The sequence below is a fragment of the Centropristis striata genome, chromosome 22 (assembly GCF_030273125.1).
Source record: "Centropristis striata isolate RG_2023a ecotype Rhode Island chromosome 22, C.striata_1.0, whole genome shotgun sequence".
Classification (NCBI taxonomy): domain Eukaryota; kingdom Metazoa; phylum Chordata; class Actinopteri; order Perciformes; family Serranidae; genus Centropristis; species Centropristis striata.
The window spans coordinates 30,193,681-30,220,371 of NC_081538.1; the positions used below are offsets into that span (position 1 = coordinate 30,193,681).

Genomic DNA, 26,691 nt, shown 5'->3' on the forward strand with positions numbered 1-26,691 from the left:
GGAGCAGGATCTGAACTTTGTGCCTGTCTAAAGATGTGTGGAATGCTACCCTTATCTAAAATCCTTAACATTACTCTGAACCAGGGGTCTCAAACTTGTGGCCCTCGTGACGATATTTTATGGCCCCCACCTTGATATGAAAGTTTAATGTGAGTTTTATATGTGGAAGGTCCCTTTAATTACTTTTTTTGGTAATTTTGTGGCTTTTTTTTAACAATTGTGTGTCTTTTTTTGGTAATTTTGTCTTTTTTAAATAATTTTGTGGCTTTTTTTAATAATTGTGTGTCTTTTTCAATAATGTTTGTGTCTTTTTTGGTCATTTTGTTTCTTTTTTAAGTAATTTAGTTTTTTCTGTCATTTTGTGTCTTTTTTAAATAATTTTGTGTCTTTTTTTAAAAAGTAATTTTGTGTTTTTTCAGTAATTGTGTCTTTTTTGGCCATTTTGTCTTTTTTTGGTCATTTTGTGTCTTTTTTTTTGTCATTTTGTGTCTTTTTTTAAGTTTTTTTTTTTCTTCTGTCATTATGTGTCTTTTTTTGGTCATTTTGATATTGCCTCCAGCGGCCCCCAGGTAATTTGAGTTTGAGACCCCTGCTCTAGAGCTTAACCCTTTGTTAGCCCCCTTTGGCACTACTGGAGTGGAAGATGTTTTCTTACCTTTGCTTCTCTCTGGGCATGGCTTGCAATACTGCTAAGATAGAGGGATGCTGCACCCAAACTCAGTGGTTGAGGGACATTATGTCCTGTTTAAACCTAGGAAAGATTTTCTACTCGGTCACTAGCGACAACAACAAATTCGATAAGGTGTGGGCGCCCTTTCCAGAACACTTCCTGAACCTCTAGTCGATTTATAAAGACGCACTATCTTTCTCTCCCTGCTTTTACATTTGGTCTCTGTAATATCACTATCAGTCAAATCAGTCATACAATTTTGAAATGGTATGTTTGAAATTATATATTATATTGTATGCATTTGCTTTTTATTTATTTATTTATTTATCTTGTTTGTGTTTCATTTCTCTTACCCAACTGTTTGATTTTAATTTGGTATTACTACCACTTACATATTGATCTATGTACTTACTTTCTGCCCGCTCGTTTCTTTTACTTCTTGCTGAGTAACCTGACTTCCAGCACTCGTCTCTTTTTATAATCTCCTGGACTGATGTGTTAAAGTGAAGTGATGCAAAGTCCCAGCTGCTAGAGATTTGGGGAAGGGATATGGGAATGGGTTGTAACTTCCCTGGTATCTTTTCTATACTTGTATACATTATACAGCTCATGTGTTATTCTATTTTTTGTGGTCCGATTTCTTGTCTTTAATCTGTTAACTGTCTGTATTCTGTATTTTGTAATTCAATGCTTATTGTTGTGCAGCACTTTGGTCAACACTGTTGTTTTTAAATGCACTTTATAAATAAATTTGTATTGTATCATAAAAAATACAAATAAAATGTATAGTATATATAGACAGTCATATCTAACAACAAACATTTTCTCAGATATCGGTATTCGAAAACTGGTTCTGTAATTTGAGAAATGTCACAAACTTAGTCATCAACAATTGATGTTCTACAACAATGGAGAAGATGAAGACATACCCTGAGACAGTATGAAATGTATGGGGTCTGGTTGTAGTACCTCATTGTGCCACTAGATGACACCATTTACCTTTTTTTTTATAGAGTTAGACGTGTGTGCTGCTTTTCTCTGCATCCTGCATTATGAATATTATGAATACTTTACAATAAAGTGTGGAAAGCTTTTCCTTGTCTCTGTCTTTTGTCTTTGCAAGTTAACTAGTGTTGAAGAAATGATTTAAAGTCTTGTTCAGTGGTTTTCTGTTGTAGAGTGTTGAATGGTGAACTTGTTTCTATTAAGTTTACAGATAAAGAGAGTAGCAAGGTTTGTAAAAACAGGAGGATTTAGAAGCAGTTCCAGGGAATAGTTGATCATTATCAGGTAGAGAGGGTTAACTACATTCGATCAAATCAACAAAACAACAAACAGAGTATTCTTCTTATCAAGTTAGTGGAGGTAAAAATGTGTATTTTCCATCAATAGCTATCCTGAGGCCTGTGTTAATGCTACACCAGCTGATAAAACACAACAAGCCCATAGCAGCTCCACACACGACTCCAACAACTTCCACAGTAGTCAAAAACTGATGCAAAAATTGAACCAAATGGTCATTTTCCAAACTAAAATGCCCCATCAATTAAGGGGAATCTCCTGAAATATTTGTGTGGGCATCAGTTGACACATCAGGAGAAACATAATAAACTTAAATTTGCGACAAGGTACAAGCCACCTTAGACCAGTTCCTCAACTAGGCAGCTCATCACTTGGAGAAATATAGAATCAAGGGATGATTTTATTCTGAGGACAAGCACCAGCCTCAGTGAGAACTTTACTCAAAATCATGAAAAAATAGGAAAAAAACACTTACAGTCAACCTTACTCAACAGTAAAGAACCGTAAGTTATTTCACAGATGATTTCTTTATAAACATATGCAGTAAATATCTGCATTTTAAAAAAAAATATATGCATCTGTACATATATATATATAAACAGAAATTTTTATATAGTTTATAATTAAATGCCACCTTCATTTACTTTAATTAATTACAGATCAAGCTTTTCTACTGGGGCCATGTCTTCGGCAATATAGTTGGTCACATTTTGGACTTAAAAACAACCGGTCCGAGACACCTTGCAAGAGGGTGGTCTGATTGCACTGTGAATGTAATTCGACCAAATTACAATTATTATTGTGGCTCCTTATCAAACCGTGAGGTCTCGTCATGGCAAAAAGATCAAATTTGTCTCACCCAGTTTCACTCTCTAGGCTACCACTGAGCTAAAGCTAATTTATCATTGCAGAATTATCAACATATTGCTCAAAATAATGTAATATTTCCCTTGGTGGCAGAAGCATCAAGGCTCTCCTTCTCTGATTCTGCAGGTGTTTAATCGTAGCAGAAATAATGGATCAACACATTATTGATGACTCAGAGTGTCAACAGGAGCTCCTCCTGATCATTTCTCTCCATATTTGTTGGTACGAACACCAGAGCAGGATTACAGCCGGTACACTCAAAGGTACTCGGGGTGTGTTCAGCTCCACTTTGCTTATTTCCATGTTTATATTTAACCCAGCCAGCTGCTAACACAAGACTAACTCAAACTAACTCCTGATGACTCATGGTCACATAACAGGTGTGGGAAAGAAAGAAAGAGGTAGAAGGAGGAGACTTCACTTACTTAAATAGGAAGTTGAATGAAAAAAGTTGAGCTCAAGACCACGTGTCTCATCAACCATAACCTTATATTACCTGTTGAGCAAAGTTCACTGGAACTGAGAATAATCTAGACGTGTTGTTCACCACTCTCCATCTGAAGGACTCCGTGCTAAATTGAGCCGGGTGAGTTTTTGACAAGTCTCGTTTCTGGTGGTTTTAAAGGTGCATTCATTATGGTCGCGGTCGTCTCCTATGTATTTTTAAGAGATAAAGTTCAATGTATTTCTATCCTGGAATCAGCACTGTAAAATCCAGCCTTTAAAACTGGCAGTACTGTATCATTGTGTGATTTTTTTCACGTTTCTCAGTAGACACAGAAACAGAATAAAAGTCAAAATACAGAATTTGGATTCCAAGTGTTCATGTTTAATGTTTTGGTCTCATTATGCCCTACAGTGGGTGTCAGGCTTCTTGTGAATGCCAAGGCCCTCAGAAACATGACTGAGAAACTAATGATTGATATGTACAGACAGTATACCAAGCTCAGTGAAAGTTCCCAAAGTCCTGTCCATAAATCGTATGAAATCGTCCATTTTTTACGTGTATTTTGATGTGATGATGCCATATAAAGTACCACAATCATTATAACACATAATAATGGTTAACATAACATAAGGGGTGTATTTGCATTATTGTTGACATTATATTATTTCATTAAATAATCTTAAAATGACAGTAATATTGTTTATTGCAGTAATTTTTGGACAATATATAATTTATTTAACAGATTGTTATCATGACAGGCCTATATATGTCCGTGTGTTCTTGCTGCATGCCTTTTCTTCTTGCCCTCTCATATTCTGCAGAGAACTTGTTACTCCTATTGCCAAGTTCCTCTCCCTCCCACTAGTACTTTCTTATATTGTTTATACATTATGCATTATCCCCCACTGATCAACACCATTTGTCAATTTTAAAATCCGTTTTATGATCTGACAACAATAGTTAGGGTTAACTAGAACAATTGCATTTTTACATGTTTTCTTCCCTTTTGTGGAAATAACAAATAACCTCCTGCATGGCTTATGTACCAATTCTAAAAATGCTTTCACTATGATGGTGCATTATGAATGTGATCCACATTCAGGACCTCCACACCCAGGCTTATCTCTAAACCAATCAAAATGCATGTTGCTGTGTAAAGATGAATAGTTCCTATTGTTTTGGAAGATAAACCTGTGGAGCACTCAGTGTTTCTGGTGACGAGCTGTCAAGTAATGGAAGCTTTGAAGCAGCGTTTTAAACTCCTATTACAGCTGTGTAGTTTTAGTAATACTACATTATATTATTGTTGTTGTTGTGCTTTTTTACTTGGTTTTGTGACGTCATCATACTGAGTCTTGAGTTATGGCACTTTTTTTATTACTTGTTGACTGAGATTCAAAAGTTTTAGTTGCTCCACTTTACAAGCAAAGACTTTATACAACAACCAAGCTAAGGTGAGGGTGAATCAGGTGTTATGTCTCTGGCGGTCAGCCAACAGAACTGAAACCAAGAAACAGATGAATGTTTCTTCTTCACAACTGCAGCAGCATTGGCAGCTGGAGGCAGCAGCAGTAGGTTGTTCATCTAATTCTAATGTATTTATTATATATTTTTTCTATTTTATCTTATTGTATGTTCTTGTATATTGTATATGTATGTATCGTTTTTATTGTGCTTTTACTGTGTTATCTATTTATTGTGTTATTTTTTTGTGCAGCACTTTGGAACCCTTGTATTTGCTATAAAATATAAATAAAGTGGATTGGATAATGTTGTTGAGCATCATACATGTTGAATTGTCTTTGAGAAAGACACTGAATCCCTAATGTGCACCACTAATTATTGCTATAATGTCAGATTTTCGCAGGCCAAATGGCTCCCCTCAGCGTTCAACATCACTGACTGACTGTTCATGAAGTTCCATTAAGGTATGTGAGGTAAGAATGTAAAAGTTTCAAAAGTTTATTGTTTGGGTCCCTTTTAATGTGCTCCCATATGAATTGTACATAATTTTAACTTGCTTTTTGTAATATAATGTATTCAGCTTGAGTTTCATCAGAGAAAAGTAAGACTGAAAGAACAGTAATAACAGTTGGACTGATGAACTGGCATGAGATAAGATAAATCTAAAACTAAAAAATGTAATATATCACTCAGAAGAAAATTTACTGAATATGTGTTATATTTTTATCACAGGGAAAAAAAATGGCAAAACTTAAAGAGGAGGTCTGGAAAACTCTGCAGGGCTTAAAAGAAGAAGAATTTGAACATTTCAAGTGGTTCCTGAAAGAGGATGACACCCTGCAAGGAATCCCAGTGGCTCAACTAGAGAACGCAAAAAGGAAGGACACAGTGGACCTGATGGTCCAAAGATATCAGGATGATGGAGCTTTGAAGAGAACAATGACGGTTTTAGAGAAGAACGGCAGGAACGACCTGAAGCAGCGTTTACAGGACTTCAGATTGGGCCCAAAAGGTAAGTTTGGTGAAGCTAAAAATATCTGACACATTATTATTATTATATGTTGTTATGAACATTCTATAAAAGGAAATTTGTTAACAAAAATTGTAAAGACTAATTTATTATGGAACATCACCAAATGGTCATGATCATCTGTAAAGTGAGAATGTTCTCTTCTGCTTTTCATCAGACTGATCAATATATGTGGCTGCAGATCTGACCTGACGAAACAACGACTAAGTTAGTCATCAATCTTTGGTTTCAGGTGCTCTGATATCAACAAGAGTTATGAACTGCCTTATGCAGGATCACGGTTTTTGTTATGCAGTTCAGATCACAAGAGCAATTCATCTTAGTCAACCAGTCAGGTCTCTTCGTTGAAGCCCAAAAGCTCCTCAAAACCTCTGAGTGGGGAACTCTGGAAAGGAAAGAGTGCAGCCTTATCTAGGATTTTGTTTCTGGTCATTTGCATAGAGGTACGCCCGTCTAGATATAGTTACTGTCACCTGACCTGCCACAACATCTCCGGGTCTGGGCCTTTCCCCTTTTGAGTGGCAGTGCACCAGTCCCTTACTGGTGGCAACACCATATGTTGTTTTTGAGCCAAGTCTGACCAAGACCTGGCCTTATGGCTGAAGGCCAAGTATTCAGGCACCCAAGGCCTTGTACCAGGAAATGGCTCCGTTCTTCCAAATCCACACAAGGTTGTTCTGTCTTTTATTGGCCAAGCAATAAAAGCTTCTGAATGACTAATGGTCTGGACTTTGGAAGACAAACAAACAGCAACAAGGTGGTGGTTCTTGGAGGAGGCCTAAAGTATAATTTAACACCTCTACTTTTAGCAATTGGTGGCTGTATTCCCATTCTTGCACATGGTTCCATCAATGGCAACTCGTCAAGTTAACAAAGTTAACCAAGCTAAAGGTCGTCCTACTTCAGTCTGATGGATGCTTCTATTAATCAGGATTTTGCTTTGCCACGGTGACCGGCACCGACCACCTCCGGTCCAAAACTTCAAACAGTTTTCGGGCAATTTTTCGTTCTAAAGTTTTTACATTTTATCATTAAGTCTGTGTGCTGTCTGTCTTGTTTTAGATGGTGTGCTGAAAGAAGAGTGTAAGAAAAAGATGCCCGAGCTAAAATGGGTGCAGAAGTTTGCTGTGGATGTGACTCTGGATCCTGATACTGCACATCCCACTCTCATCCTGTCTGCTGATGGGAAACAAGTATATGATGGTGGTGTGAGAAAGAAACTACCGGACAACCCTGGGAGGTTTTACAGTTCTGTGAACATCTTAGGAAAGCAGAGTTTCTCTTCAGGAAGATTTTACTACGAGGTTCAGGTTAAAGACAGGACTGACTGGAATATAGGAGTTGCCAAAGAATCAATTGAAAGGAAGGGGCAAACCACACTGAGTCCTATATATGGTTACTGGACTGTCTGGTTCAGGGATGGAGTTAGCTATGAAGCTAACGATAACCCGTCAGTGGGTCTCTCTCTGAAGTCTCATCCTCAGAAGGTCGGGGTGTTTGTGGATTATGAGGAGGGTGTGGTCTCTTTTTATGACGTAGGTACTGCAGATCTCCTCTACTCCTTCACTGGCTGCTCCTTCACAGAGAAACTCTACCCATTATTCTGTCCCTGGACTAATGACGGTGGAAGAAACTCTGCCCCTCTGATCATTTGTCCTGTCAGAAATCCTCTCTGGGCACTTAATAGAGTTTTAAGGCGTTGTTAGTTACTGTAGTTGATTAGACTTCTGCTTGGCAGTAAACTGAAATACAAAACTGAAAGTGGCTCCAATGACATGAATTGTTTGTTTTTTATCTGTTAGACTTGTGCATACATTTAAATGTGTATTGGAAAATAATAATGAAATATGTTGAAAATTGTAATGGATTGATTGATTGATTGATTGATTGGTTGGTTGATTGATTGATTGAATATGAGGACTGATTAAACGGTATTTTCAGTATGATTGTAAACAGCAGGACAACAGGCTTTTGTTTTAAAGTCTGTGTAGAACATAATAATAAATACATAATAAAATGTAACATAGTAAATGTATATTTCATTTCTGTAGGAAAATTGTTAAATTATGATCTAATGCTATCAAATGTAATCAGTGTGATATATTTTGTTTTGTCTTCTATTTTTTTTAGCAACGCAAGTAAAACAAATGTTGCACTTATTCAGAACATTTTGCCTTGTGTTTGTCATTAAACTTATGTATTCCATTGATACTGATTCATGATTTTTTTTTAAAAAATACAAATAAAGCTTTTCTTTCAAAACAAAATATGTTTTTTAGCAAAAACAATCTTCACTTCTGACTTTAAAGACTTGCAAAATCAACACTTTTTGAATTGAAATGGTGAAACTGAATGGGCTTCCATAGATTTTAATTAAATGTGTATTTGTGTACATTTTAAAATGTCTATAAAGATTGTTCTGTATAGAGCTATAAATACAATGGCTGTTAGACTGCTTTTATCACTAATTAGTTAAACAAGTATAACAGTTATATATAAGGAAATGTATGAAAGCTTACAATAATCACTAATAAATATGCTCATAACACTTCACATGATTTGATCTTTGGTAGTTTGGTAGTTTGGATTTGGTTTACAAGTCATCACTTTTATGTTCCCTCTGTGCAGGTTTCACTTTTACTTCACAGATGAGGTTGGAATTGCTTATTAAATGCACATAAAGTGCTTTTACAGGAAATGCAGGTTCCTTATAAGTTGACAGACAGAAAGACTGGAACTCACATTTCTTTATATGTGGTAACCTCCCTGCTAAAATTCACATGATAAGCCTCATACTGAACCCTGCAAGCTGACACATTGACTTTATGACCTGTTAAGAAACCAGACTGAATCTGTTTTTATGAACTGGTCTGATGCTTCGGCCCTGTGACCACATGGAGTCAACCTCAATGGGGGGGGGGGGGGGGGGGGGGGGGGGGGCAGATTAAAAATTAATCAGGAAGAAGAAGTAGTCAAGTAAAAGGCAACAGCCGTCTATAAAACATCTTCTGGAAAGTCAAAGGCAACTCTAATAAACCAGGTGGATTGAATAGTTTTACTATATTTATCATATTTCTTCATTCAGAGAACTCTCTACTGGATTCTACTTGGTGAGTTGTGTTTAACAATATTATAAAAGACATTTTGTCTTGAGAGAAACAGTAGAAAATCTCTAGAAACTGTTGGTTTAAAGTGTAAACTTGGTCATCTTTCACTTTTTTTTTGAGGAAGTTCAATATCGTAAAACTGTTATAAAAGAAAGATAATTTTATCTATTAACAAAGTTCAAAGGAAGACCAGAAAATTAAACAGATGATATAATAAGTTATCATTATATTCCTTTACTAATGAGGATAATCAGATCATAAGTAAATGTTGTTGGTAAAGATTTCATTATTCTGAGACATATGCACATTTCTTGTACTTTCTTACACAACTGATATATCTTGCTAAAACATCTGTTTGCACATATGCAGTACCTTTAGCCATTATAATAATATAAATAATAACCCAATACTTTAGTAAAGAAAACAATTATGACAAGTGTATTGTAATAAAAACGAGTGGATTTCACTGGTTAAAGACGTTCTTTCTGCACCATGAAGAGGAAAATCCTAGATATTCACAAAGTTTGTGATTTGTTTGTGGTTGTTTCTTCATGCAAAATAGATTCAGGGATTAAAATGCATTTAAGTATCTTTATTTCAGGCGTTTAGTAAAGACGGGTCATTTTTTAACCTTAGGACAAGCAGATACAGAAAGTTAAGACAACACAAGTAATAACGAGGGAGTTATTTCCCTCAGGAATTGGTAGAGACCAAACAAAATAAGCCAAGAGAGTGAAATTTGGACTGGCATTAGATGCAATAAGACATAAACACAGCTCCATATGAATGTTCATTAGGTGTTACGATCTCAGTGTTGTGGTAACAGCTTGTTGGGTTGCACAAAGTCAGGTTTAATCCTCCAAAAGTACATAAACATCCTCAAGACTGAACATTTCCTCAAATTCTTTACCAGAAAGCAGAAATGGCGAAGCTTTCCGTGAAGCTGTGGAAAGCACTGCAGGAATTAAAAGACGATGAGTTCAAGAAATTCAAGTGGTTCCTGAAGCAGGATGACATCTCAGCGGCTCAGCTGGAGAAAGCAGACAGACAGGACACAGTGGATCTGATGGCCCAGAAATATGGAAACACTGGAGCCGTCAGAGAATCCATGAAGGTCCTAGAGACGATCAGCAGGACTGATCTGGTTCAGGGTTTACAGAACTCCTGCCCCGAGCCAAAAGGTGAGCTGGGGGAAGGTAAAGATCTAAAAAATATACAACTACCAGGAGGTCATGGTCCAGGAAACAGTGACCTGAGGTCACAAAGATGAACAATAAAGGTTCATCAATTCTTTTTGGCATAGTTACGAACAGGTGCAGATAAAATCCCTCTATAGATCCCCAAACACTCAACAATCAATCGCTACCCCCAACCAATCACAGCAACAAAACGTGACCCAAAACCAATCGCAGCAACGAAACATGACCCCCAACCAATCGCAGCAACAAAACGTGAACCCCAACAATTACAGCAACGAAACATGACCCCCAACCAATTGCAGCAACGAAACATGACCCCCAACCAATTGCAGCAACCAAATATGACCCCCAACCAATTGCAGCAACGAAACATGACCCCCAACCAATCACAGCAACGAAACATGACCCCCAACCAATTGCAGCAACCAAACATGACCCCCAACCAATTGCAGCAACCAAACGTGACCCCCAACCAATTGCAGCAACAAAACGTGACCCCCAACCAATCACAGCAACGAAACAGAACCTCCAACCAATCAGAGCAAAGAGAGGTGACTCCCAACCAACCATAGGAATGAAACCTGTCCCTCTAAACAATCGGAGCAACTCAGCATGTTACACATGCAGGTTGGGGCAGTCGTAAGTCCATTTTCAAGGCAAACATGGCGGTTGGATGACAAACTTTCTCAAATTACAGGTAAACGTTTACTAAAATATGTTTGAAAAAAACATTTTGAGGAGAGAAAAAGGCAACAGTTACAGAATCTTGTTTCTTATTTGATCGGCGCTTCCTGCTTTGACAGTTTGATCCGAGTTTCCTGTGATTTGTTGCACTGGACTATTCTAATTGTATCAAACCCAGTCAGGGCCAGGCCGAGTTAACAGACTCATTTGCCAGAGCAAACACAGATGAGCTCACCAGATTTGACTGGTTTCCAGACTAATAACATGGTGGTGAGCATGGTGGACTCTAGATATGAAGAACTTATTTTAAGCAAACAAAAACACAAATTCGTAGGTGATAAACTAATGAAAACATTATCTTTCTGCCGATAGAGCCTCATGAATCCAACATACTGGACCTTTATGTTTAAAATCAAACAATTATAAACTCTTATGTGCAGCTATAACATCTGACTTTCATGTGTGTCTTTGTTGTGTTTTAGACCTCACACCACTGGACTTCAGCGCTTTCAAAGAAGACGGTGAAAGTAAGAAGGTTGCAGTGGACGTGACTCTGGATCCTGAAACAACTAATCCCAACCCCAACCAGTCTGGTGATCGGGATCAAGTCCACTTTGGTGTCTTATTTAACAACCCTGAGAGATTCTATAGATGTGTTTGTTGGAGTGGCAAAAGAATCGATCAAAAGGAAGGAACAAATCACACTCTTGAGTCTTGAGAATGGCTACCGGACCTTATGATTCAAATATGGGTGGAGTAGTGCCTGTACTAATAACGGCTGTAGAAAACAAAGATCATGGCAAAATCCTGGTAACAAAAAGATTTATTTTACAATGCTCAGAAAACAAGTTATTCACCTTTTACAGAATTTTAAAGCAGTTTATTCTTCACATGAAATTCTGCCATGTCTGATTCAAAATAAAACAACTTACTGAAATAAATAGATACTCATTTAATACTGAAGTAAAAAATGAACTTAATATTTAGTGCTTCATCAGGCTGCAGTCGCTGATATATTTACAAATTACAGTTTGCACTTTATTTGGCTTTTATTTGACAAAAACAAAAGATTTCCAAAATAAATAGAAAAAAAAATGTAGAAGTGTTCCTTCTAAAACTAGCTTTGTTTTTGAATTTAATTTTTTTGAACCAGTCCAGACTCATGAAGCTTTAACAACCTGATAAATACAGAGAATTTTACACTGAAACACTGGGAAACCCAAAATGGGTGCATCAGCACTGTAGAAATCATAAAGCCAGACTGTAGGCGGTCCAGTCCAGCTTTAGTACGCCGTTCTGAAATGCTTGTTGATTTTGAAAACAGCAAGATAGAGGGTGAGGCTGATGAGGAAGAACTGCCTCTGCTCCTTCAACCAGACCAGCTCCATCTTCACCCGACCCTCCGAGTTCTGGAAATCCATCAGAAAGTGCTCGCCGCTGTAGTCGCTGTAGTGGCTGGACAGCTGCTTCTCCGCCTTCGTGATGCAGATGGGCGAGCTGACGCACCAGAAGGGTTTCTGGGACTCCTCCAGCAGAGTCAGCGATACGATGCAGCAGTTCTGAGCGGTGTTAAAAATAACTGTCAGGGCTGAAATAAAAAAGGATGTGGACCTTTTTCTTAACCAGCAGCTGAGCCAAAACAAAACTGACGATGCTGAGTCAGTTAAAACAAGACGACTAGGTCAGTGATCCTGCAGGTTTGCTGGCTGAAGTATCACAGTATTCAACTTGTTAACTCTGGAGTCTTAAAGGGCTACTTTGTCCATTTTTGAATCCTTTGCATGTCTTTTCGTGTCTTTGTAAGTCATTTTGTGTCCTTTTTTGTCATTTGTGTCTTTTTTGACCATTTTACATCTATTTTTGGTCAATTTGTGTCTATTTTGATCATTTTATGTCATTTTTTATTCATGACAATGTCTAGATATCAGGGCAGTCTGTTGTTGTCTCTTTTTTTAGTTATTTTGTGTCTTTTTTTGGTCATTTGTGGGGGTTTTTGTTTCTTTTTTTATCATTTTGTGTCTTCTGTGGTTTTCTTTTGGTCATTCTGTATTCTCATTTTGTGTTTTTTTTTTTATCATTTTGTGTCAGTTGTTATGTCTTTTTTTGTTATTTTGTGTCTTCTTTAGTCATTTTGTGTCTTTTTTTGGTCATTTTGTCTTTTTTTAGTCATTTTGTGTCTTTTTTGGTCATTTTGTGTCTTTTTTTGTCATTTTGTGTCTTTTTTTAAGTAATTTTGTGTCTTTTTTAGTCATTTTGTGTCTTTTTTTAGTCATTTTGTGTCTTTTTTTGGTCATTTTGTGTCTTTTTTTAGTCATTTTGTGTCTTTTTTAGTAATTTTGTGTCTTTTTTTAGTCTTTTTGTGTCTTTTTTAGTCCTTTAGTCCAACATGAATTGTGATTTTGAATCTTTTTTTTCCTTTCAAAACACTATCATGCTCAATAAAGAATGTTAAATGTTGTAAATGTGACCAAAGGTGTCAAATCTACCATATAAGAGGGTTCCATCCAGTTCTATCATTTGATACTAAATCTATTTGAGCTTGTCTCCAGTTTTACTTGGTATATCATCATCAAACTGAAACTGGCCTCATGGAGTTTACAGCCAGAACTTTAGAGGTAAATTTACAGTAGGGCTCCACGCTGCTTTGTTTTATACTCTGATGGAGGCAACAAGTCTGGATTATTTGGAGCTTTTGGAGACTCCACAGGGTTAATATTGACGTGTGTTTGAGGTGCTCATATTATTTTGTTACTAAAGGGTTTAACTAGTATTAAATGTTTGTAATTAGTGTTTGCTTTGTTTATAGGTAGCCATTGTAGTAATTGTATTCAATTAATACTGTAAATTCCCAAATAGTAGGAAAATTAAATAAAGAGAAAAATAATCCCATTTGAGATCTCAACGTAGAGGTTAGAATAGTTTCATAAATATTATAAAAAGTGATCTAAGCTGCACTAATGTAATACAGACCAACATATAGTCATGGAAAAAATTATTAGACGAGCCTTTTTCTTCAATTTGTTGTTCATTTTAATGCCTGGTACAACTAAAGGTACATTTGTTTGGAGAAATATAATGGTAACAACAAAAATAGCTGATAAGAGTTTAATTTAAGAGCTGATATCTAGATATCTAAAATGAACAATAAATTGAAGAAAACAAGGGTGGTCTAATCATTTTTTCCATGACGACATCTATTGATTTCAGATCCCAGAAGGAGTTCATGTTTGTGATCTTTAGGTTGAATTTCAAAGATGCAAATTTGTTTACATCAAAAGGAAGGAGCTATATATAATAGCAGGCTGGTAGAAAACAAATATGCCATTTGTGCAGGTAATGTAAACTATCCCATGGCTTGACTTTCCTTACACCGCAACCTGTCCACAATACAATACAATACAATACAGGTACTGTAAGCAGACCGAACTCTAAGTTACTAGCTTACACTGGGGCTAGCTAGCTAGCTTGGTTGCACTCATAACTCAGGTTAAGTTTGATATGAATTGGGATGTTAATTTTGTCTAGCAAAAGAAAAGGGTTAAAACAAAATGTACTTACCAGAAAATAAACAGCTGACTCCTTACAGTGTCTTTCTGTTTAACCGAATGCGGAAGAAAATATTTATAGATGATCACAGTGTTACAATTAGCTGAAGGCGTTTTTCGGACAAAACTGTTTGAGGATTCTGGGAGGAACGGCCAATTGAGGAGCTCTCCCAAGGGCTACATACCCTTAAGGGCTGTTTTTGCATCGCTAACGTCAAAATCATGTTGTATTTCCCTCCATGTTCAGTCAAGCCTGGACTTCTTGCCCACTGGCTTCGTTACAAGTGGTTTCGTTTTTCTTTTGTCAGTTGTTTCCATTGCTAACAGGTTTGTAAAAATGGTGGTTGCCACTACTGCATTCGTAGTGTTCGACCACTTAATGTATGGTTTTAGTTCTTTAAAATGATGTTCTAAGAACTGCAGCCTGCCCCCAGGGGGCGGGGTTTATTACCTATACCGCAGCCACCAGGGGTCGGGGTTTATTACCTATACTGCAGCCACCAGGGGGCGGGGTTTATTACCTATACCGCAACCACTAGGGGGAGGGGTTTAATACCTATACTGCAGCCACCAGGGGCGGGGTTTATAACCTATACCGCAACCACCAGGGGCGGGGTTTATTACCTATACCTCAGCCACCAGGGGTCGGGGTTTATTACCTATACCGCAACCACCAGGGGGAGGGGTTTATTACCTATACCGCAGCCACCAGGGGTCGGGGTTTATTACCTATACCGCAGCCACCAGGGGCGGGGTTTATTACCTATACCTCAGCCACCAGGGGGCGGGGTTTATTACCTATACCGCAGCCACCAGGGGGAGGGGTTTATTACCTGTACCGCAGCCACCAGGGGGAGGGGTTTATTACCTATACCGCAGCCACCAGGGGGCGGGGTTTAGTACCTATACCGCAACCACCAGGGGGAGGGGTTTATTACCTATACCGCAGCCACCAGGGGGCGGGGTTTAGTACCTATACCGCAACCACCAGGGGGAGGGGTTTATTACCTATACCGCAGCCACCAGGGGGCGGGGTTTAGTACCTATACCGCAACCACCAGGGGGCGGGGTTTATTACCTATACCGCAACTACCAGAGGGAGGGGTTTATTATCTATACCGCAGCCACCAGGGAGCGGGGTTTACTACCTATACCGCAGCCACCAGGGGGCGGGGTTTATAACCTATACCGCAGCCACCAGGGGGGCGGGGTTTATTACCTATACTGCAGCCACCAGAGGGACGGGGTTTATTACCTATACTGCAGCCACCAGGGGGGCGGGGTTTATTACCTATACCGCAGCCATCAGGGGGCGGGGTTTATTACCTATACCGCAGCCACCAGGGGGCGGGGTTTATTACCTATACCGCAGCCACCAGGGGGCGGGGTTTATTACCTATACCACAGCCACTAGGGGGCGGGGTTTATTACCTATACTGCAGCCACCAGGGGGCGGGGTTTATTACCTATACCGCAGCCACTAGGGGGCGGGGTTTATTACCTATACCGCAGCCACTAGGGGGCGGGGTTTATTACCTATACCGCAGCCACTAGGGGGCGGGGTTTATTACCTATACCGCAGCCACCAGGGGGTGGGGTTTATTACCTATACCGCAGCCACCAGGGGGCGGGGTTTATTACCTATACCGCAGCCACCAGGGGGCGGGGTTTATTACCTATACCGCAGCCACCAGGGGGCGGGGTTTATTACCTATACCGCAGCCACCAGGGGATGGTCCAGATGTTTTTGCCTCATGTTGTCCATCTCTACATACAGTCTATGTCTGGTAGTGGCGTTAAAGGGCTGCTATGTGTTTTGGGTGTTGCTGCTGTACCTCCACTGTTCCCTCCAGGTCTCCGCCCTTCCAGGGCAGCTTGATGTTCCCGGACAGAGACCGGTGCTGGGACAGGTCGTTCCTGTTGATGACCCTCAGCTCCAGCAGGCCGTGCTGCGCCAGATTACCTGTTGGTCAGTGTGCATCATATGATCAGATTACCAGATTAGATTAGGTAATCAGATTACCTGATGATCAGGATGCATCATGAAATCAGATTACTTTATTAGTAATCTGATTACCTGTTGGTCAGGTTGCTTTATGTAATCAGATTACCTGATTAAATGAGTAATCTGATTACCCAATTAAATTAGTAATCAGATTACCTGTTGGTCAGGTTGCATCATGTAATCTGATTACCTGTTGGTCAGGTTGCATCATGTAATCTGATTACCTGTTGGTCCCTTTGCATCATGAAATCAGATTACTTTATTAGTAATCTGATTACCTGTTGGTCAGGTTGCTTTATGTAATCAGATTACCTGATTAAATGAGTAATCTGATTACCCAATTAAATTAGTAATCAGATTACCTGTTGTCAGGTTGCATCATGTAATCAGATTACCTGTTGTCAGATTGCATCATGTAATCAGATTACCTGATTAAATTAGTAATCAGATTACCTGTTGGTCAGGTTGCATCATGTAATCTGATCACCTGTTGGTCCCTTTGCATCATGTAATCAGATTACCTGTTGTCCGGTGTTTTACCTGTGCTACAGGTGAGGTGTTGGAAGTGTCCTGACATGATCTGGGAGCCGGTGCCGTGCAGCACAAAGTGCAGCGTGTAGCCGTGCAGACCGAACTCAGGGTCTGAATAACCCACAGGAGGAGGGTTGGCAGGCACAGAGTAGGGGCTGCAGGGAGACACATTAATCAGAAACCATCGTAACAAAGAGGAATAATATTATTGTTTTGTTTATGAGAGGGTAAACGAACCAAACCGGAGAGCCCAGCAGACTTTTCTCCACCAGCTTGTGGAAGTGCAGACAGGCCATGATGAAGGCTACACAGCTGTTACCCTGCACACACACACACACACACACACACACACACACACACACACAGTTTTATAACTTACCGTATAAATAAAGTTATTATTATTATTACTAGCATCTGTACATTTTACATGGAACTACTCTATCATGCTGTTTCTTGTTATCATACTTTTATATTTGCGCTGCCCTCATTACATTTTTGTAAAGACAGAAATTATTCCTGATTATGAACAATTTTAAGCTTCGTTTTAGTTACTTTTTCCTCTGCAAGGTTTCGTTACACATGATGCATTCAAGACCCATCTGAAAAGTACGAACTCGGACAATTATGTCTGTTTTTACTGTTTCTTTTCATGATGTACAGTCATGGAAAAAATGATTAGACCTCCTTGTTTTCTTCAATTTCTTGTTTATTTTAATGTCTGGTACAACTAAAGGTTCATTTGTTTGGACAAATATAATGATAACAAAAATATCTGATAAGAGTTTAATTAAAGAGCTGATATCTAGACATTTAACATGGTTTTATTCATAATGATTTTGGTTATTATCAAAAATGTTTCCGTGACTTTAGATGTAAAAAATGACTAAAAAAGACACAAAATGATAAAATAAAAAATAGATGCAAAAATGACCAAAAAATGACACAAAATTATTGAAATAGAAACAAATTGACCAAAAATAGATGTAAAATGAACAAAAAAAGACACAAAATAACCAAAATACATGAAAACATGACCAAAAAATTACACGAAAAGCAATTTTTGTTGTTATTATTATATTTGTCCAAACAAATGAACTTTTAGTTATACCAGACATTAAAATGAACAAGAAACTGAAGAAAACAAGGGTGGTTTATACTTTTTTTCCATGACTGTATTTTTGGTCATTGTTTGATCATTTTACATCTATTTTTGGTCGTTTTGTGTCTTTTTTTTTGTCATTTTTGTGTCTATTTTTGGTCATTGTGTCTTTTTTAGTCAATTTTACATCTATTTTTTTGTCTTTTTTAGCCATTTTTTGTTCATGAAAATATCTAGATATCAGCTCTTAAATTAAACTCTTATCAGATATTTTTGTTATCATTATATTTGCCCAAACAAATGAACCTTTAGTTGAACCAGACGATGAATGAACAAGAAACTGAAGAAGAACTTTTTTTTCTCCATGACTTTCTGATGTATTTTGTCCCTTTCTGTGGTTCCTGAGGTGTTAAAAGGACTCTGACCCTCCAGGTGCCGACGATGAATCCAGGCCGGAGGTGTCTCAGTCTGACCAGTCTGTCGGTGCCGATAAAACCACTGAACTGACTCCTGGTGTCCAGCTTCAGGATGAGGGAGCGCCAGCCGGGCCTGGTGGAGAGGAGGAGGAGGAGGAGGAAGAGGAGCTGGGACACCACTAACAACCTTTGTTTCCAAGAACAATCCCAGCAACAATACTGGAGGAACTGTAGCAGGTCGGCCACCATACTCATATATTGGGACTGTCCCAAAGAACAAACATTCTGGAAAAATGTCAAAGAAGAACTGGAAATATGTTGGCAGTGAACCTCAAGGTTATTATAGCTAACGAAAACTAACGAAATAACGACAACTAGGACTGAAAAAACATTTTTGTTCACTGAAATTAAAATTAAAATGAGAGTTTTTATATAAAACGATAACTAAGTGAAACTGTATTTTGTGGTTACAAAACTAACTAAAACTAACTAAAATTATAATGAAAATGTCCTTCGTTTTCATCTTTGTCAACTTTTTTCAACTAAAACTAATAAAAACTAAACTACAACTAATAAAAACTAAACTAAAACTAAGCATTTTACGAAAAATAAAAAATTAAAACAAGCAAACTCACTCTAAACACTAGCTAAAACTAACTGAATTTGAAAACAAAGAATCCCAACGAAATTAAAACTAAAACTAATGAAAAATCCAAACCATTAGAACCTTGGTGGAACTTCCAATGGACTCTTTGTTATTTTTATATGATGTGTTTCCTGACCACCTGTTAACCACAGAACAATGTTATATATTACACCTACACATTACATATACATTTTTTTGGAATACAGAAGCAGATAAACCATGTGTAATAGCCTTTAGAGAGCTATCTGTGTGACAGCTGAGACCCAACCTCAAGATGTTTACATTTGTTTTCCTTTGTCATGTTAATTGTTAATGTGCATAAAGGCAATAAAGTTAAAAACAAAAAGAAACAAGAAGAGGGTCTGACCTCCTGCTGGGGGTCTCCTTGCGGACCCCGTACAGCTGGATGTTGGAGAGGTGGTGGTATCTGGGGAAGCGAGCTCCGCTCCAGCGTACGATCATGGAGGACTCGAAGAAGTAGACCCTGCTGTGCTCCACAGAGATCTGCTGGCCCCAGAGGGTCCTCAGGCCCAGCTCCCAGCTCACATCCAGCTTCCTGGAGCACAGCACCAGGATCACATACAGCACATGTGTCAAACTGATCCAGGAAAGGGCCAAGTGGGTGCAAGTTTTCATTCCAACCAAGCAGGAGCACACATGACTCCACCCATCTAGTCACCTGGGCTGTCTTCACTCGTTTGATTTGTCGTATCAGGTGTGCTCTTGCTAGGTTGGAACAAAAACCTGCAGCCACTCGGCCCTTTCCTGGATCAGTTTGACACCCCTGACATACAGGATCACTGGGGCCATAAAAGACTTTCCAGTAGATTTGCGATAACGTTATTCTAGACCAGGGATGGGCAACTGGAGGCCCGCGGGCCCCATACGGCCCTCACCCTCTCTTGAAGTGGCCCTCAGTACAACTACATGCATTTGAGCATGAAATCTTAAAAGTGCAGTGTAAAAATGCACAAAATGACTTCTTGTAATTAATGTTGGTCTGCTGTTCTTACACTGAAAAAAAAAGAAATCACAGTAAGTGGTTATTTTTATTTGCTTCAAACCTTTTGTGTTCCTATTTATACTGTTATACACAGCAAATTATTTGGTTCTTAAGATTAAACAAACTTAGATTTAGAAGTGTTAGATAATTAATCTTGCTTTAAGAGTTAATTTCTTATTTTAAGTGTTCAACATGCTCATTTCTAGATTTAATAATCTGAATTTAAGAAATCATGTCTTCTCAGATTTACTGTTTTTATCTGGTTTTTAGACTAAACACCTTTTTACAGTGTACATGCATTTGAGCATGAAATATGTTAAGTTACTGCACTGTAAACATATTTAAAATTGCAGTTTCATCATATCTGGTTAAGTGAGGCTCCTATATGTGGCCCCCGCCGCCCCCTGGTGGCAGGCTGCATGATAGGTTATAAAGCCCGCCCCCTGGTGGCAGGCTGCATGATAGGTTATAAAGCCCGCCCCCTGGTGGCAGGCTGCATTATAGGTTATAAAGCCCGCCCCCTGGTGGCAGGCTGCATTATAGGTTATAAAGCCCGCCCCCTGGTGGCAGGCTGCATTATAGGTTATAAAGCCCGCCCCCTGGTGGCAGGCTGCATTATAGGTTATAAAGCCCGTCCCTGTGGTAGTCCATGACAAACTGTGGCCCCTCCAGCATTTAAGTTGCCCATCCCTGTGCTAGATTATATTAAAAATACTGAAAAATATATAGAAAATTATTTTTTATTCTGTATAAATAAATAAAAATCCTACAACAAAATAAAAATCAATCATAAATCTAAATGTAGTGTAAATTTCTAATCTCAACAGTTGGCAAATACAAAAAAAAATACTCTTGAGTATTAAAAAATAATAAAAATAACCATCTAGGGGGTCCGGGGGCCCCCGGGAGAAAATGTTGAACATTTTATAGTACAATGTGATCAATCTGGTCCACTTTGGGAGCTAAATGTGAGCAAACACCTCACAGAACAATTTTTACAGTCAAATACAGCTGGTTAGGGGGTTCTGGGGCATTCTCCCCGGGAGAATTTATTTTCATAAAAGCCCAAATTTGGAGCCTTTCACACATTCTAATGCCACTATTCCATCATATACACTGATCTGATCATTGTATATTTTAATGAATTACAGTAAAGGAGAATAAAGGTTCTTCTATGTTTTATTCAAGGCGTCTTATTTTGACAGTCTTCTAGTAAATTCTGTGGTGGATTCTGTTAACACACCGTGCTCTTATTTTGAAAGCTGCGTTTTTTTAGTGACAGGAAGGAACTTTAATTGTTAGCTAATGTTAGCTTGCGGCTAACAAACGGCATAATGCAGCAGTGCGTTTGGACTCTGACGGCCCGGACAGGTTGGTAGGATTTAGCTTGGCGCGTGCAGACGCACACGAAGAGATGATGTGGGGACGGGACTGATCCAGACCTGTTGCCCCTGGTCTACCTGAGGGAGGAGCGTACCTGAGGACCCTCTCCGTGTGTCTGGGTAAGCCGGTGTACGGGCTGAGGACCTTCATGGTTGTGCAGCACTGGTTCATCTCCTGCCGAGTGTCGGCCCTGAAGTACATCTTCTTCCAGTGGCCCTCCGACCAATCAGACGGCTGCGTCTCCAGCGAGTCGACCCTCGGCGCCGTGCCGCCCTCCGCCCGCGACTTCGGCTTCCACGTCTGACTCCCGAACTCCAACATGTAGATCTTATACCACAGGACGCTGCAGAGAGAAGGAAGAGTCATTTAACACACATTACAATAACTACAATGTTCTGTGTAGTGGTGGGTCATTTATCCAATATACCAGCTGTCACAAAGCTCATTCGAAAAAGACACACAATTACTGAAAAAAGACACAAAATAACCAAAAAAATACACAAAATGACCAAAAAGACAAAATGATTTTTAAAAAAAGACACAAAATGACCAAAAAGACAAAATGATTTTTAAAAAAAGACACAAAACGACCAAAAAAAGACACAAAATTACAAAAAAAAGAGACACAAAATAATTTTCAAAAGACACAGAATTACCAAGAGACACAAAATTATTAAAAAACACACAAAATTATTAAAAAGATACACAATTATCAAAAAAGACACAAAATTATTAAAAAGCACACACAATTATTAAGAAAAGACAAAATAATTTTAAAAAAAGACACAAAATGACCAAAAAAAAGACACAAAATGACCAAAAACAGACACAAAATGACCAAAAACAGACACAAAATAATTTTAAAAAGACAGAATTACCAAGAGACACAAAATTATTAAAAAACACACAAAATTATTAAAAAGATACACAATTATTAAAAAGCACACACAATTATTACGAAAAGACAAAATTATTTTAAAAAAAGACTCGAAATTACCAAAAAAAGTAAATAAAGGGACCTTCCACACACAACACGGTAAAGTGCCATTCATATAAAACTCACATTAAACTTTCATATCAAGGTGGGGGCCACAAAATATTGTCACAAGGGCCACAATTGGCCCGCGGGCCGCCAGTTTGAGACCCCTGGTTTACACAGTGTGTGTGGACTCACTTGTCGTTGGCGAGCCGGTGGAGCAGTTTGCTGACGTGGCTGATGCAGGACAGAGACGAGGCGTCCAGGTAGGACAGGATCTGAAACAGGACCTCCGGAGGAAGCCTGGACACCAAAGAACACGCAATAAATACAACAATAAATAAACAAATATACCTTTAAATTAGTGTATTTATTTTGCAGGATTTTATTAGTTTTATTCAGCTGGATATCTAGCTGAATATTTGTCCAAACAAATGGACCTTTAGTTGAACCAGACATTAAAATGAACAAAAAACTGAAGAAAACAAGGTGGTCTAATACTTTTTACCATGACTGTATTTGTGTCATTTTACATCTATTTTGGTTGTTTTGTCTTTATTGATCATTTTACATCTATTTTTGGTCAATTTGTTTCAATTTCAATATTTTGTGTCATTTTTTGGTCATTTTCGCATCTATTTTTTAACATTTTGTGTCTTTGCTAGTCATTTTTACATCTACAGTCATGGAAAAATTCTTGATAATAACCAAAATCATGATCAATAAAACCATGTTAAATGTCTAGATATCATTTCTTCAATTAAACTCTTATCAGATATTTTTGTTGTTATCATTATATTTGTCCAAACAAATGAACTTTTAGTTGAGCCAGACATTAAAATGAACAAGAAACTGAAGAAAACAATAGTCTAATAACTGTATTTTTGGTCATTTTGTGTCTTTTTTGGGGTTATTTTACATCTATTTTTAGTCAATGTGTTTCTATTTCAATATTTATGTGTCATTTTTTGGTCATTTTACATTTATTTGGGTTATTTTTTGTCCTTTTTGATCATTTTACATCTATTTTTTATCAATTTGTTTCTATTTTGATAATTTTGTGTCTTTTTTGTTCATTTTTACATCTATTTTTGATCAATTAGTGTCTCTCTTGATAATTTTGTCATATTTTGATCATTTTACAACTTTTTTGGTTATTTTGTGGCGTTTTTGGTAATTTCTACATCTATTTTTGGTTGATTTTGGGTCAATGACGTATAAGGATTTTCAACAGGCCAAATTTTAAAAACAAAAAAATAGCATATCTATTGCAATTGTTCAAACATTCTGAATGTTGTGCACACAGAAATTAAAATAAAAAAAGGAAATTAAGCGTTTTTAGTGTTTTTTCACCTATATGAATCGGCCATGGCCTTAAAAAACGTCATGTGGTGCGACCGTGATTTATCTTAAAATTAGTTATTTTCCATAATGTGCTTAGCCTTTTTTTTACAAGTTCTCAGTTATTTAAAGTGTTTAGAAACAAGTATTTAAATTTCTTTTGATATTTTGTCAATAATGATTTCATATTTTTGTTCCATAATGTTACAGTCCCGTTCTTCATTGTGCTGACACCACTATAGTTCTTCTAAATTTCATTATACTGATTTAAAAAAATAAAATCTACCAGTCACCTAAGTATACTGTATCAGTGATTAATATTCCAGCTACAGAAACTAGATATTATATTTTGAATTCAACACAGTTACTGCTTTTATTGGTCGCACCACATGATGAGTGGTCGCACCAAATGACATGAAGATATTATATAATAAATATAGGTCAATAAACAGCTCAATAAACAATACTTTTAATACAAAACATACAATTACATCCGATAATAATGAAATTACAATAATAACAATACAAATAAAACAATTTAATTACATTTTCAGAAACATGAAAAATCTCTAACAAAAACGTTTTGAACAAACATTTCATACTTTACAATAAAGATCTGAATGTGCACCACATTGCCTTGGTGTCCTGAAATGTTTTTTTAATAACATTTTTAAAAGTAAAACAATCTCAAACACAAGTGCACAAAAATTGGATTTGTTTTAAACAAAGACTTCATAACCATTTTAATTTTTTTTTATAAATCCATCAAACATACAGTAACTGCAGTAACTTGACAAAAGAATGAATCAATTATGTTTATCATACTATTTTCATCAGAACCTTGTATTATAGTAAATCATGTAATCATTCACAAAGCCACAAATGTGTGCTTCTATTAAAACAGTTTGTGATGATGCATAATGATTTCATCAAACTTGAAAATCATAATATGACTTCTGGGTATTTTAATGCATATGTCAAAGTGGGGGATATATTGTTAACTGCAGGCAGTTTTTAGCCCAGGCATTCATTCCTTTCTCTGTAAGCACAAGATGCAGCCCTCCATTTCTCTCTTTCTTTAGTTTTCTCTCTCTGTGGCAGATCATCTGACTTTACATGTAGAATCTTTCCCTGTTGTTTTCTTCTCTGATAGCTTTCTTTTCTTCTAGCAAGGTACTCCTCTCTTGCCACTGGGTCAGTTTTTGTTTTGCTTGACAGTGGCATCTGGTAAAATAGATTAAAACAGTAAATAAATGACAAATTACTAATGCATACATAATTACCACAGTGAAATTGCATGCTCCATCTTTTTTTTACATTTTTCTCATGATATTGTACAAAAAACTAAATGTTAGATTTCATTTCTGAAATACTGAGAAAACAATACTCAAATTGTACAAAAAACTATTCCAAAAAATGTTAATATAAAGTATTTTTTGTATGTTAGTCTTAAATTAAATATAAAAGCACAATAACTGCCTATCTAGGACATATATCTATTATCAAAAACACTCTACAATGGTCGCACCACATGATACCTGGTCGCACCAAATGATATTTTCATCTTCAGTCAACATTTACAGGCAAATAATTAGCATCCTTAAAAAAACAATCTAGCTTTACACAAAAGGCAAGTTTACATTTTCTAATCAAAATATATATTTGTAGAAATAGTTTAATATTCATAATTTTTTTGAGGTCATACCACATGACATCCAGATATGGCAACTACATACCAACCGTTAAAAACAATATGTTTTATCAAATTTGAGAAAGATTAACAAACCTGCTTGCTGTCTCCAAGGGTTCTTGGCAAACTGTTGGATGATGCAACTTCCTGTCTTGGTCTGGATTTCAAAGTTAACGTCCCAAAGTGGTAATTTCTTGATGGTCGCACCACATGATATTTCATAAAATGGACATCCTCGGACAAAGTTTGCTTGTATGTTATAATGGAACTATAACTACAAATGCCTTGAAAATTTGTACAGGACGAAAAAACACTTTGAAAATCATGCCAAATGGGAAAGAAAATATATTTGAACAGATTTAGGGTAATTTTATAGACGTTTTCGAAACAAAAATTAAGGCCGGACAGTCGCACCACATGATATTTTGACACTTTAAAGAGCACAAAAATTGCCAACAACTAACTGTTTTTGAAAGGTTAAAGTAGGTTTATATGTGAGAGATATACTGCATACCTGTGGTTTCTTTTTACGAGTTTAAACCTTTTTTTAACTGTAAAAAATACAGTCGGACAAAAAATGTGGGCGTCACGTCATTGACCCTTTTGTGTCCATTTCGATAATTTTGTGTCATTTTTTGGTCATTTTTGCATCTACAGTCATGGAAACATTCTTTATAATGAGTTTGGTTATTATCAATAAAACCATGTGAAAAGGTGGTCTAATACATTTTTTCCATGACTGTCTTGATAATTTTAAGTGAATTATCAAGACTAAATGTACTCAGGTTACCATAAAAAATACTATTGTGTGTTTTAAACTTTTGATAAGTTTCAAAAAAGTGAAAAATAAGAACGTTAAATTCAAATATTAGTGACCGTTAGTGACCGTTAGTGACCGTTAGAGAGTTCACCTTTCCATGAAGTTCTCTCTGGATGCAGAAGTTTGGTGAAAAGTTGTTTTATTTCCCTTTGTTGTCGGTTCATGTCTGCTGGGATGTAAATATAAAGATAATATTAAAGTTAATAATATAAAGTTAATGATATACTTAATATAATTAGCGGTGTTGCCGCTAGTTTACCGCGGTGCGGGCTTCCTCCTCCTCTTGCCGCCCGGTTCTCCTCCACCCGGCCCGGGCTGAGCTGCTCCAGGACCCGGGTTTCTCCTACCGCGACCCGGGGCCCGTCTCCCGGGAGCCGGCTGGCCGGGTCTCCTCTCCAGGCTCCGGAGGTAACTCTCCCAGAAGCTCCGGTAGAACTCGCCTCGTCCGGCCGCCATCTTGGACCT

The 26,691-nt window shown here is 37.5% G+C and overlaps 1 protein-coding gene across 2 annotated transcripts in view; it reads right to left on the bottom strand.

Annotated features, from left to right (window-relative positions):
- Positions 1-26,691, bottom strand: part of LOC131960692 (F-box only protein 15-like) — a 101,783-nt gene extending 75,092 nt beyond the window's left edge. Inside the window, exons 1-10 of one of the 2 annotated variants that reach the window (XM_059325959.1) lie at positions 26,486-26,691; positions 26,318-26,395; positions 22,574-22,678; positions 21,494-21,742; positions 19,381-19,569; positions 18,377-18,500; positions 17,090-17,172; positions 16,862-17,007; positions 16,152-16,279; positions 11,577-12,330 (exon numbers count right to left, since the gene is read on the bottom strand). In XM_059325959.1, the coding sequence (XP_059181942.1) occupies positions 12,055-12,330; positions 16,152-16,279; positions 16,862-17,007; positions 17,090-17,172; positions 18,377-18,500; positions 19,381-19,569; positions 21,494-21,742; positions 22,574-22,678; positions 26,318-26,395; positions 26,486-26,682 (1,575 nt within the window). In that variant the 5' untranslated portion in view covers positions 26,683-26,691 and the 3' untranslated portion in view covers positions 11,577-12,054. Of the gene's footprint in view, positions 1-11,576; positions 12,331-16,151; positions 16,280-16,861; positions 17,008-17,089; positions 17,173-18,376; positions 18,501-19,380; positions 19,570-21,493; positions 21,743-22,573; positions 22,679-26,317; positions 26,396-26,485 lie in introns of those variants that run through there. The other variant, XM_059325958.1, reaches the window with a different exon arrangement.